Source organism: Epinephelus moara, chromosome 18 (assembly GCF_006386435.1).
Source record: "Epinephelus moara isolate mb chromosome 18, YSFRI_EMoa_1.0, whole genome shotgun sequence".
Taxonomy (NCBI): domain Eukaryota; kingdom Metazoa; phylum Chordata; class Actinopteri; order Perciformes; family Serranidae; genus Epinephelus; species Epinephelus moara.
The window spans coordinates 40,930,365-40,943,752 of NC_065523.1; the positions used below are offsets into that span (position 1 = coordinate 40,930,365).

General features: G+C 40.7%; 2 protein-coding genes across 10 annotated transcripts in view; one reads left to right on the plus strand and one right to left on the minus strand.

Annotated features, from left to right (window-relative positions):
* Window positions 1–13,388, plus strand: part of LOC126406075 (interferon-induced protein 44-like) — a 197,300-nt gene that overhangs the window by 7,566 nt on the left and 176,346 nt on the right. The gene's annotated exons all lie outside the window — the stretch shown is intronic.
* LOC126406072 (C-Jun-amino-terminal kinase-interacting protein 4-like) overlaps window positions 1,446–13,388 on the minus strand; it is a 37,830-nt gene continuing 25,887 nt past the window's right edge. For 4 of the 8 annotated variants that reach the window (XM_050070210.1, XM_050070205.1, XM_050070208.1 and 1 more), the window contains 15 exons: window positions 12,889–13,018; window positions 11,310–11,399; window positions 11,118–11,228; window positions 10,832–11,018; window positions 10,488–10,703; window positions 10,112–10,322; window positions 9,692–9,808; window positions 9,413–9,493; window positions 9,238–9,305; window positions 8,863–9,014; window positions 8,559–8,730; window positions 8,250–8,363; window positions 5,759–5,935; window positions 5,007–5,144; window positions 1,446–3,736 (listed from right to left, as the gene is read on the minus strand). In XM_050070210.1, coding sequence (XP_049926167.1) covers window positions 3,618–3,736; window positions 5,007–5,144; window positions 5,759–5,935; window positions 8,250–8,363; window positions 8,559–8,730; window positions 8,863–9,014; window positions 9,238–9,305; window positions 9,413–9,493; window positions 9,692–9,808; window positions 10,112–10,322; window positions 10,488–10,703; window positions 10,832–11,018; window positions 11,118–11,228; window positions 11,310–11,399; window positions 12,889–13,018 — 2,083 coding nt within the window. In that variant the 3' untranslated portion in view covers window positions 1,446–3,617. The remainder of the gene's footprint in view (window positions 3,737–5,006; window positions 5,145–5,758; window positions 5,936–8,249; window positions 8,364–8,558; window positions 8,731–8,862; window positions 9,015–9,237; window positions 9,306–9,412; window positions 9,494–9,691; window positions 9,809–10,111; window positions 10,323–10,487; window positions 10,704–10,831; window positions 11,019–11,117; window positions 11,229–11,309; window positions 11,400–12,888; window positions 13,019–13,388) is intronic. The other 4 variants (XM_050070211.1, XM_050070204.1, XM_050070207.1 and 1 more) reach the window with 3 other exon arrangements.

Sequence of the window (13,388 nt, forward strand, 5' to 3'; positions counted from 1 at the left end):
TAGTATAGTATGTCGTTCAAAATCATGAAAAAAAAAGTCATGGTATAGTATGTCATCAGAGTGTCCCAAAAAAAGTCATAGTATAGTATGTCGTTCAAAATCGTGAAAAAAGTCATAGTATAGTATGTCGTTCAAAATCATGAAAAAAAAGTCACGGTATAGTATGTCATCAAAGTGTCCCCAAAAAAGTCATAGTATAGTATGTCGTTCAGAATCGTGAAAAAAGTCATAGTATATAGTATGTCGTTCAAAATCGTGAAAAAAGTCATAGTATAGTATGTCGTTCAAAATCGTGAAAAAAGTAATAGTATAGTATGTTGTTCAAAATGATGGAAAAATGTCATGGTAAAGTATGTCATCAAAGTGTCCCCAAAAAAGTCATAGTATAGTATGTCGTTCAAAATCTTGAAAAAAGTCATAGTATAGCATGTCGTTCAAAATCGTGAAAAAAGTAATAGTATAGTATGTCGTTCAAAATCATGGAAAAAGCTATAGTATAGTATGTTGTTCAAAATGATGGAAAAAAAGTCATGGTATAGTATGTCATCAAAGTGTCCCCAAAAAAGTCATAGTATAGTATGTCGTTCAAAATCTTGAAAAAAGTCATAGTATAGTATGTCGTTCAAAATCGTGAAAAAAGTAATAGTATAGTATGTCGTTCAAAATCATGGAAAAAAAGTCATGGTATAGTATGTCGTTCAAAATCATGGAAAAAAAGTCATAGTATAGTATGTTGTCAATATCATGATAAAAAGTCTTAGTATAGTATGTCGTTCAAAATCACGAAAAAAGTCATAGTATAGTATGTCATCAAAACGTCATAAAAAACAGTTATAGTCACCTCCGCCAAGGAGGTTATGTTTTCGCCGGCGTTGGTCTGTTTGTTTGTCAGGAAAATAACTCAAAAAGTTCTGAACAGATTTTGATGATATTTTCAGGAAAGGTTTATAAAATTTTGGTGATCGGTTGAAGTGAATTGGATAAAATAATAAAATGGCGGGAAATCCGAGCTGCTTGGCAGAGGTCTGCACTCTCCGAGTGCTTTTCTAGTTTAGTATGTTGTCAAAATGTCATTATAAACAGTCATAGTATGGTTTGTCTCAGTAAGCACTTTAACACTGTGTAAAGAGAATTTGCGATGTCAGATTTTGATTCAGATATGTCAAAATCCTGATTGGTCTGTATCTGTATGATCACCTTTTTCCAATGGAGTCCCGCCAGTTTCAAGTCAGGGAGAATAACGCAGGAGAAAAAAGACATTCAAAAATCTCCTGTGTGAAATCACCACAACTGTTCCAGCATTGTCAGAATACATTATGTTCATGTAAGACCCCATTACTGAGTAAGAAGCTCATTACGAATCTTTTACGGGGCCTCTAACCCCTGTTTCTCCAATCATCAGTGGGAAAAAATGATAACAATGAGACACATGATAACAGAAAAGGTTCCATGAAACTGAGTTTAATAGATTGTTAAAAATAAGGCTATGATGCTGTTTTAGCAAACATTGACCAGGAGGAACCACCGTTATGGCATCCAGAGGAGCCTGGTGCAACAGGTAAATGTGACCAGTCTCTGGGTATTACAGATGGACATACAGTGAGCACACATACACCACACATTTGCAAAATCAAACACACACTGACAAATGTGTCTTGCGTTCAAACCCTTACATGTACTGTACACACAAACACATACACACATATAGACATCCACCCCACCCAAAACGGTGGCAGTAAACGGAGATTTAGCTGAAAACATAGCAGTGTCCTCTTTAAAAAAAACATGCATAGCTTAGTACATGAATGTGTTGTTCGAAAAACCACCAAGTTATTGTTTGCACGCTTTGATCTCATGGTTTGTCAAAAATTTCCAACATGATTACATTAATGTCTTTTTATTTGACCATTATTAACAATCACGTAAACTCATTGGACTATTTTGTTCACAATAGCCTCCCGTTATATTTTGCTCATGTAGAAAGTTACATTCTGAACCAAGATAGGCTCGATAAAGGAAATAAATACTGGAATGGCAAAAAAAAAAAAAAAAATTGAAATGGACTGAAGACCCATCTTGGCCCAACCTTTCAGATATAAAAACAAATTAAAACACCTGCTTAATATTGGTATCCTGCTATCGTGTTACAGTCATCATCAAAATACTTAATAAAAGCATCTCACACATGAATACAAAACACAAACAGAGCCCAAAATAACCGAAAAACAATGACAATAATTGCCTTCCAGGCCTGAAAATGTTTTTGTAACAACAAAACTAGGAATGATGAAGCAATCAGGAGAGACTCCCTTTAGTGCTGTGTGCATGTCCATTAGAAGGTGCCACACAAAAATGTTATTTTTAGTCAGATTCCCTTATTCAAGCTTATTTCCCAACAAGACGACGCCCTGAAAATACACATGTATGCCCTCAAATTATTAGACTCACGAGACATTTAAAATTGGAAAAGGAAAAAAATAATGAAATCGTCAGTTTCACGGTGCTTCTTCTTTCGTCCTTTGGTTATTGGGGTGACACCTTGCTACAAATATTTGTACATTTTGTTCCCTTCAGTACATACCATGGGTGTTCCTCTAAACCTCAAGCGACTAACATTTTAAAGTGCCAATGAGCTGAAGCAAACGGGAAGCACCAAGCTGGTGGCACAGGCAGAGTCTCCTCACACGACGGATGAGGGTTTAGCTTTAAGACGTCCGAGCAGGCACACACACTCGGACGAGGACACAGGATTTCCCCCATGCAGGCTAATACTAACCTACAGTACAGTAAGCTGGTTCTTCTACTTAGTATCAGTACCCAAACTGCTTAGACATTATTCATGACACTAAACATAAACCTGTGGCAAATAGGGCTCGGTGTCATTCAGTACTAATACACCCTCTCAGTGTTTTATTCTACCACTTTCGCTGAATAAAAGCACATTTAATTTACCACTGGTACGTGCAAGTTGCTTTTCTAATAATCTGACTATACAGTAGAATAATCAGTCTCAGACAACACATTCAGAGAATTGAACCTTTTGAAATGTTGTTTACAGTTTGACTTGTAGGGAACATACTGACACCCAGCTCTACTGGTAGAGATAATAAAAATGCTCAGTGATGCATACACACAGCTGACACTCACACACATATAGACGTGGTTTACAAATGTAAAAGTCTTATGTGTATAATATAAAATATACTTCAGTTCAACTTTCCGCTCCTTTTTTAATGACTGCAAAACTGCTTCAAGCGCTTTTCCCTTTTGACTTTCACATCTAAACCCTTTTACACATTTGGGAGACCATCAGCTTTCATACATTACCTGATCAACCTAACTTGGCCTTTTCTTCAGTGTGCACCGGCTTTTCCAACACCTGGACCTTGGACGTATTCTTTAAGTTAACATAAAACTCACCTTACCTAATTCAAATTCATAAAGAATAAACTGTACAAAACATGGACTAAAAATAATTGTTTTTTTACAAAGTAGTCAACTACTCAGGCATTAAGAACAATCAATAATATCAAATTAAAAACTTCGAGGAGGACATGCAGGGGTTTGGTGGGCGGTCCTGGCGTTGACATAACAGTCTGTGATTTCTTTTTTTCTTTTCAATCATTAGATGTTGTGACCTGCCAGACAATGAGATGGCTCCGCTCAGCCTTGGTAGGTGGCGACTGCTGGCTGCCTGTTGGCTCTGATAAACCGTCCAACTCACCGCCTTCATCACCTGAAGAGGAGGAAGATGAGTCAAACAAACAGCATACAGTATAAGGTGTGTCACAGTGAACAGATGGGGCCTTTTTGCACCAGTTTAAAACAGAAAAAAATCACTAAAAATCTCTTGGAAAGCATGCCATAAGGATGCTGTAAAGTGTCATAGTGAAGTATGCCATTAAAATAATGTAAGGAAAGCTGATAGTATAGAATGCCTTGAAAAATGTCATAGTATAGTTTGTTGTTAAAATGTCATAAAAAAAGTCATAGTATAGTATGTTATCAAAGTGTCCCAAAAAATGTCATAGTATAGTATGTCATCAAAATATACCGAAAAAAAAAGTCATAGTATAGTATGTCGTCAAAATATACCGGAAAAAAAAAGTCATAGTATAGTATGTCGTCAAAATATCATAAAAAAAAAGTCATAGTATAGTATGTCGCCAAATTTCACTAAAAAAAAAGTCATAGTATAGGATGTCGTCAAAATGTCATAAAAAAACGTGATGGTACAGTATGTCCTCAAAATGTGATAAAAAAAAGTCATAGTATAGCATGTCGTCAGAATGTGATAAAAAAAGTCATAGTATAGCATGTCGTCAGAATGTCATAAAAAACGTTATAGTACAGTGTGTCATCAGAATATACAAAAAAATGTCATAGTATAGTATGTCACCAAAATGTCATAGTATAGTATGTTGTTAAAATGTCCCAAAAAATGTCATAGTATAGTATGTCATCAAAAAGTCATAAAAAAGTCATAGTATAGTATGTCGTCAAAATGTGATAAAAAATGTCATAGTAAAGTATGTTGTTAAAACATCCCAAAAAATGCCTTTAAAAAAGTCGTAGTATAGTTTGTCGTCAAAATGTGATAAAAAATGTCATAGTATAGTATGTAGTCAACATGTCACAAAAAATGTCATGGTATAGTATGTCGTCAAAATGTCATAGTATGGTATGCATGAAGGGACCTTCAAACAACGTTATGAAGCAGCAGCTCAGTGAGTGCGGTTGTTTTTTTTTCAGATCATGTTAAATCCAGTAGCATTTCATATATAAAACTACACAGAATCACACTATGTGCCCAACAATGAAATTAATGCAAACGTTACCCTGCAGGCATCCTGTATATTACTCTTCATGTGAATTCAAATGCAACCTTTAATAATTTGCAATTCACTGAGGAGAACCATGTGCACCACCTGTTGTGTCCAACTAAGTGAATACTCAGCAGTACATCTGTGTTTTGTCAGCAGTGCCAGTAGTAGTGACATACTCACCCATTCTGAAGTCAATGTAGCCTTCTCCTCCACTCATGACCAGGTATGTTTTGGGCTCAGAGGTTGCTGTGTCAGAGGATTCAGATGGAGGGTCATCAGAGCCTGAATCTGCACTGCCTGGAGGGGGCATCGCCTGACCTGGGACAATAAATCAAACATGTTTTGTTTACAGGCCTTGTTGTTAATGAGGGGAAGTTGGAATCAGGAAGCAGCCGCCATTTTTACGCCATAATTTACTTAAAGAATTACTTAATTATGAACACTCATGAATATATTTTCTGTCAACTGATATTCACACAATTGTGCATAATAAAGATAAATGCAATTCATTATCAATTGATCTGTACATTATTTTCTTGATTGTTCTGTCTATGAAATGTCAAAGAGCAGTAAACAATGTCTTCAAATGTCTTGTTTTGTCCAACCAACAGTAATAAATCAAGATATTCCATTTACAATGATATGAAACAGAGAAAAGCATCAAATGATCATATTTCAGAAGCTGCAACCAACACATTTTTTGACTGACAATTTATCTGTTATCAATATAAATCCCAATTAGTTTTCTTTTTATATATTTTTCCTGTAAATGGTGTTGCTGGCTACAGGTTTGTGTTATCGTACCAGATGTGAAATCATGTCAATTACTCAAATACAGTAATTTGACGGATGCACATGGCTGGACATTGTCAGTAGTTAACTGTTATTAATCATGCAGCATTTACCAAAGTTTATCACTACTCATCACTTACCTGGCACAGTGACAAAAAACTTGACAGCATCTCGATGTCCATGGAAGCACAGCTGGGCGTGGGCCATGGAGCAGTATGGCACAAAGCTGCCCTGCACACCACAGTCTGAACTGTCATCACCATAAACCCGTACAGCACTGCCGGGCCGATTTGGCACTATTCCCGTTGTCTTGTTGGCTGTGGAATGAGAAAGAAAGTAATAAAAGCTATTCAAGTCACAGCGTGCATTTTATCTTCACAAGAAGGCCACCTGTGGGTGAAGAGGGCAGTGCAAAAGACAAAAGATGAGGTCTTGGGTGAGACGATTAAATCTCAGGGGCAGGAAGTGTATCAAAAATCATCAGCACTCATGGCTCACTGAGGCACATACACACTCTAGACATCCTATTTAGTGTAACACTGATTTTCCATCTGCAAAAACAAGACAAAGCAGGGTTATGAGCAGAGGTGGCCTGCACACAGTCTCTCAGACAGACAGCAGAGCGGCCTGTGGGTTCATGTCAGTCTGACAACAGAGGAGTCTGTTTGCCCTCATTGTTTTTGAAAAAAGTGAGACACCCATGCAAAAAGAGAGCTCTATGCTTCTGACCAGCGAGCGGAGCCTGTGGGAGAGAAGTTAAAGGTTCAACAAAAATAAGATCTTCGGCACTCTCGCAGTCACACTCCATGTCAAGAGCAGTTCAAGACAGAAAGCAAGAATCACAGTGAACTGCACAGAACATAAAGGAAGATGGAGACGAGGGATGAAAACTAGCCGACATGCTTCAAAAAGTTTAAATATTTGAGAGCGAGCAGCACTCCTCAATTTCCTCTAAAACAGAGCTGTGGAGTATGAACCTGCAAAACGGTGCTGAGACACAGCGCTGTGTGAGCTACGCAGTGACTGTGAGACCTGTATCCATGGCAACCCAGGGTTGTCTTTTATTCAACAAGTAGCGCCTGGGTGGTAACAATCGCTGCATTGTTTGAACGTGCCTTGAGAGAAATCTAGGACGCAGATACACAGTGGGAAGTGAGTGCAGAAACGATGTATGGCAGCCAGGATTTAGAGAGGCTGAAGAGGTTTGTATGCCAGGGTGAGACTTTATTTTTAAGGGATAGTTCGTGATTTGGAGAAATATGCTTATTTGCTTTCATGCCAAGAGTTTTTTGGCATTTGTGGCAGCCTGCCATGACGTCAACATTTAGGGTGAGTTGCCTGTTCCAACTCGTCTTGTTGCGAATCTTTGGTCTGAACTGGGCTTGAGACCCCCCCACTTAAAGTGATAGTGCACCCAAAAATGAGAACTCAGCCATTATCTACTCACCCATATGCCGAAGGAGGCTCAGGTGAAGTTTTAGAGTCTTCACAACACTTGCGGAGATCCCAGGGGAGAGGGGGTGGCAACACAACTGCACCTAATGCAGGCTGACGGCGCCCCAGATTCAAACGTCATTCAAACACATAATTGAAACCACAAAATATCTCCATACTGCTCGTCCATAGTGGTTTTGTGGTTTCAATTATGTGTTTTTGGACGTTTGAATCTGGGGCGCCGTCAGCCTGCATTAGGTGGAGTTGTGTTGCTACCCCTTCTCCCCTGGGATCTACGCAAGGGATGTGAGGACTCTACAACTTCACCTGAGCCTCCCTCGGCATATGGGTGAGTAGATAATGGCTGAACTTTCATTTTTGGGTGCACTATCCCTTTAAATTCTAATTCTGTGGGAAACACTGGATTGATCCCACTCTCATGTCTGTATGGTAAACATGACGATATCTACTGACACCTCTAAAGCTCACTAATAAAATATTGTATCTGGTTTCTTTAATCTGTACCACCCAGGGTGTGGTCTTTGATCTCTTTGCCAAACACTAATAAACATACATTCATTCATGAAAATGAAGTGTTTAATTCCAATCCATCCAAACCACAAATTATTTACAAGAAAGAAGAAAATGATAAGTTTTGTTAAAGAAAGGGAAATCTACTCAGATACCATGTTTGCACAGAAACTCCAGTGATTACAACAGTGATTAAGAAGCCTCATGGGAACTACAGGGAATGTAGGGCTGCAACTAACGATTATTTTCATTGTCGACTAATCTGTCGATTATTTCTTCAATTAGTCGACTAATCATTTTATCGAAAAATGTTTTAAAATGTTGAAAAATGTCGGTCTGTCACTCCCAAACCCCAAAAACTATGTCATCTAATGTCTTGTTTCATACTCACGCCAAAGGGTTTTAGTTCACCGTCATGATAGAGTGTGTAAAGCTGCCAATATTTGACCGTAAGAAGCTGCAATAAGAGTATTTTGGGGTACTTTTATAGTACTTTTCTACGGAAAAAGACTCAAACCGATTAGTCGACTACTAAAATAGTCACGGATTATTTTAATAGATGATTACTCATTAGTTAGTCGACTAATCGTTGCAGCCTTAAGGGAATGTTGAGATTGTTGTACAGGGTAAACCTGAGTGTGCTGATGCGGTGTGGGTGTGTGATACCTTCAGACAGCGGGATGGAGATGATGACGCCGTTTCCTGTCCCCACCCAGAGTCGGCCGCAGGACACCATCAGAGCTGTGATTCTCACAAACGAGAAGCCCAGTTTACCCGTACCTGCGACACACACAGAACACACACTTCATCTTTCAATCCACGTGCAAATGATCTGGAGGAAACAATTCAGTATCAACCAAAATATAAAGAAGCTGGTCTCAAAATGTAAGAAAAAAAATGGTCAGATTAAAGTCAGAGGAGAAGTCATTTCTGAGAAAAAGTGACCAGTTGGTAGGAAGACAAAAGCCTGCATACCCAACATCTTGCTGACGTAGGGCTCGATGTCCACGTCCTGGAGGTGCTGGTAGGTGTGTGCGTGAAACAAGCGTAGAGTTGAATCCAGTCGGATGGACACCCAGATGCCGTCTCCAACCCAGGCCAGCTGCCGCACCTGACTCTCCTTGCGAGGATGAGCGTCAAACGACTTCTGCTCAGACGTGACAGATTGAGATGATATTAGAACATTATGGAAATGTTCAATGTAGGATTTTCAAATGTCACAGCAAGAAACGTCTTAGTCAGTGAGTAATACTTTTATTAAATATAATGACCGCTGTACCTCTATCCTCATGGCCTTAGGCTGGATGACGTAGATCTTGTTCCTGTAGCCGCACCACACCTTGTCATGGACTACTGTCATACAGCGGATAGAGTGGTGAGGCCGGCCCAGATCCAACAGGTGATAGTTGGTTAAATCCCACTGACCGTCTGCTTGGGAGGAAGAAAGAGAACGATGAGAACGTTTGTGGCATCATCAAAAATACCTCCAAGGGTGTAAATACTATGACAAAAAAAGAACTTATACTGATAGTTTTAGCTTCCTTTTAAATTGCTGACACTTCACAACATTTATAAAAATGGTGCATGTGGATTCATACCAAAAACTGTGAAGAAATTATGCACGTCTGAAAAGAGTGCTATCCCACATACTCACCAATGCCTCTGTGGAAAATCGCTAATGTCCCATCAGCCAAAGCTACCAGGACTCTTCCTTTAACGTGCCTGTAAAAGAAATAAACACACTCTTTTCCCACATTTTTCTGTAGCTATGAATCTATATTTGGTTTGTGTGTGTCCTTGAATAACTGCACTATCGACTTTGTACTCACACTATGCTGAGGATGGAGTCTTTCAGTTTGATGGCGTGGAGACACTTCCTCCATCGAGCCACAGACGAGTGCACATACAGACTTTAGAAGGAGAGACAGAGAGGTGAAGAAAGGCCGATCAGAGAGCAGTACTGGCTTACAAGGAGTGGATTTCAAACTTAAATAGAATATAGACTTGATTTCATATTCAGTCCTTAAATGCTCACAGAGTAAAAAGCTTTATGATGATGTTTCGCTAATGGATTAATAGCACCATCTAGTGGCTGTTTTCCTGCTCACCATCCATTCTGAGCTCCCAGCCACATGGTGGGCAGTGCGCTGCTCATTCTCAGGATTTCTCCTTCTGACCTGTCCGAGTCCTCTGGGAACAACGGCTCACCATCCTGCCCGCAGCCCCTGGATCACAAAAGGTAGAAGATTCACCAGTTTTTAAAATGCATCAATTATACAAAACTGTAACAGCTGACCACCTCTTCAAGAAGATCTCGGTCCAGTTGTTTTGGTGCACACCCAAGTGCGATTGCGGTGTTCACACCTGCCCAAACGAAACTTAAGGGGCAAGTGAACCTGAGTTCAATTGAACCGCACCACACAGGGCAGGTGTGAAAGCACCCTTAGTTAGTCAATACCACCGTGAACCTCTGCGTATCTTAGCGCTTACTAAAACCACCCGACGATAATATCAATATCAATGCTCACCTCTCTGTGTCAGCAGAAGGGGAGTCAGTGGGTCCCACACCCAGTGGGTCGGTGAACACATGCTCCGTGTAGATTCCTGGCTGGTTCTGATCAGCTCCCTGTTCCTCCTCTCCTTCTTCGCCCATGCCAGCGTTAGCCTCCGTTGCTTCCGTTGCCTCTTCGGCCGTGGGAACGCCGTCTTCTGCTGGACTGGTCTCTCTGGACAGCTCAACTGTGGGCAACATGGATCACAACATGATCCATTTATTTAGCTTGTTAGATTCACAAGTACCACTTTGTAATGCAAGCTCCTGCTGGATCCAATTACCTAGCATCCCCTATGCTAGCAGTATGGCTGTAAAACAAATTGGAACATACTTGATCAGCAGAGAAGTACCTGAGCTGGAGATGCCGCTGTGCTCAGCCGGCTGGTCTGAGACACCTGCGCTGGCCGTCTGGGGGATGGCAGTGGTCCCCTCTGCTGCCATGGCACCATCGCTGCCTGTTGAGCCCACACTGGCCACACTGCCGGCCAGTGACACCCCATCACCTTGGCTAGCCTCTGGGTCCTGGGGTACCTCCTCGCCTGCTGGAAAATCAGTCTCCAAAACTCCTAAAAAACAACACAAACAACCTCACAGTCAAAACTCAGCTGACAGGATCACAGAGAAATGATGCAGTCATGGATGACAAAGATAAAACCCATTAACCCAACCCGCACAAACAAACCACTCAGCCCACCTGGCACGCTGGCAATGCAGACGACGTGGGTGTTGCAGGCGTAGAAGCTGTCAAGTAGGTCAGAGGGCTGACTGGCATCCAGCACCATGACCTTGGTGGAGGAGTGGGTGCTGGTGCACACCCACACCCTGCTGGATGTCTCGTCCTGAATGACCAGCTCCTTCTCCTGCTCCCCTTTCTCCTGCTCCTTACAGACAACATGAAATCAGCCAACAGTCTCAACAGAATTTAAACCAAAGTTTGAGGACTTTCTGAACTCTGAATGCTTCTTCCTTGATATACTTACCTTACTCTCGTGCTCCAACTGGTCCAGGCTACTCTGGGAACCTTTTGTCTGCTTCATGAGCTCTGGTAATGTCCTCCCCCCAGACAGGTTGACCCCTGCAGCACACCACAGCTGGGGAACAGACAACACTTTACAAAATAGCACAATAGACAGTATGCTGCTTGTGGTGTTATCTAGTCTTGACTTACGTACCTTCATAGAAGCATCTTTCTGATCCAGAGGTCTCAAGTACACGGGCACGGGTAAGTTCATTTTGTTCTCCACCTGTCCACCATTTGCCACCTGTTGGGCATAACAAGCACATGGAAAGGACACAGGCTTTTAAAACAAATTTTCACCCAGATTTAGTCAGCTAGTCAGACCATCTGCAGGAGCAATACGACGCAAAGGCAGAGATGTGAGCTACAATTTTAGTCAAAAGTTGATACACATGTTTCTGGATCTGTGACTCACACTTCTTTATCTCTTAGGGGTGGGAATCGCCAGAGGACCCATGATACGATATGATCACGATACTTTTGTCATAATGCAATATTATTGCGATATGGTGAGAATTGCGATAAAAAACATTGCACTATATTACCTTTTCTTTCAACTGCAAATTATTTCCGTAAAGGAAAACTTTGTCAACATCAGATTTACCTCATAAGATAAAGTTTTCAGTCTGTTCATCTGATTTCAATCATTTTTATTGCAGCGAAATGTGATGCAAAGCAGACAGGCTGACCAATACCGTCAACCTGTCAGAAAAGCTGCATACACCTGACAAACTGACGGCAGATTTAACGCCCTCTGTGAGGCCAGGTTAAGCATGTGAGCGAAACACTTCACATGCAGGTATCCCTATGCAGGTGTCAGTTACAACCAATATCCCCTATTCATCTCCTGCATTTTGCAGAGGGACGGCAATGTTTGCCCCAGTGTGACTTTTGTGTACTGCTCTAGTTTGGAAAAAATGAGACAGCAGTCACAAATTGTCTGTGAGATAGTGTGCCATTATAGTCGGAGGTGGGAATCACCAGAGGATCAACGATACGATATTATCATGATACATTAGCCACACAACATTATTGCCATTTTAAATGTTTTACGATATGTATTGCCATAAAATATAGAAATAATTCAAATAATGTCTCCAAAGGAAAACTTTGTCAGCAACTGTTTTATCTAATAAGATAAAGTTTTCAAGCTGTTCATCTCACTTCAGCCATTTTTTTTGTAGCAGCAAAATGTATCTAGTGGACTGAAGAAGTAACTGATAAAATTATTAAAGTGGGGTACCTAGTGTTTAATTTGTATTTGTAAATATTCATTATTTATATGATAAAAAATCGATACTTGGCACTGTGTGACGATACAATATTGACACAAAATATTTGTGACTGTGATTTTTACTGTATTGATTTTTCCCCCACCTCTATTATCTCTGAGGTCCATCGCAATAAACTTCAATAAATCTGCTTAAAACACATAACAGTAAGATGCTCTTTGCCTGAGAATCTTCATGTTTTTGTGTTTTCTTCAGTATCATCTAATCCATTGATAGTCTTCTGTACATTTATAGATACAATGCAAACAGGAAGTGCCAATAGCACTTTAAGAGGTGCTCTAGTTGGAGCCCACAGTTTAAAGACAGCGTTGAGCTCCATCTGGTGGACGACTAAAATGTTTTCTTTGCAAGAGAGTGGTAAAGTTTAACTGAACCAAATCAATGAAAAAAAACAGCCATATTTCTTCCTACATGAGTCAAATTCAACCCTTCATTTCCTACCTTGTATTTGCTGGGCAGGCTCCAGCCGTGTGCAGTGACTCGCCCATCCTCCTTCTGCATGTGAGCCTTGACTTGTCTGTACTGGGCTCTCTTCTGCTCTTTACGCGATGGCGAACTGCACTGGTCCTTCCTACAAGAGGCGCAACGACAGAGAGAAATGTCAGCAGCTTACAGATACATTATATAACTGTATGTTATTGCAGGTCATTAGGTGAGACAGACAACCATTCACACTCACATTTACACCTATGGGCAATTTAGAGTCACCAATTAATCTGGACTGTGGGAGGAAGCTGGAGTACCCGGAGAAAACCCACACTGACACGGGGAGAACATGCAAACTCCACACAGGAGGGCTCCCCCACCCCAGTGTTCGAACCCCCTACCCTGGATTCAAACCTGGAACCCTCTTGCTGCGAGGCAACGATGCTAACCACTGTGCCACCAAAATAATACGTCTACAAACATTTTTGGAATGAGTCAAATTAAAACTGCAAATT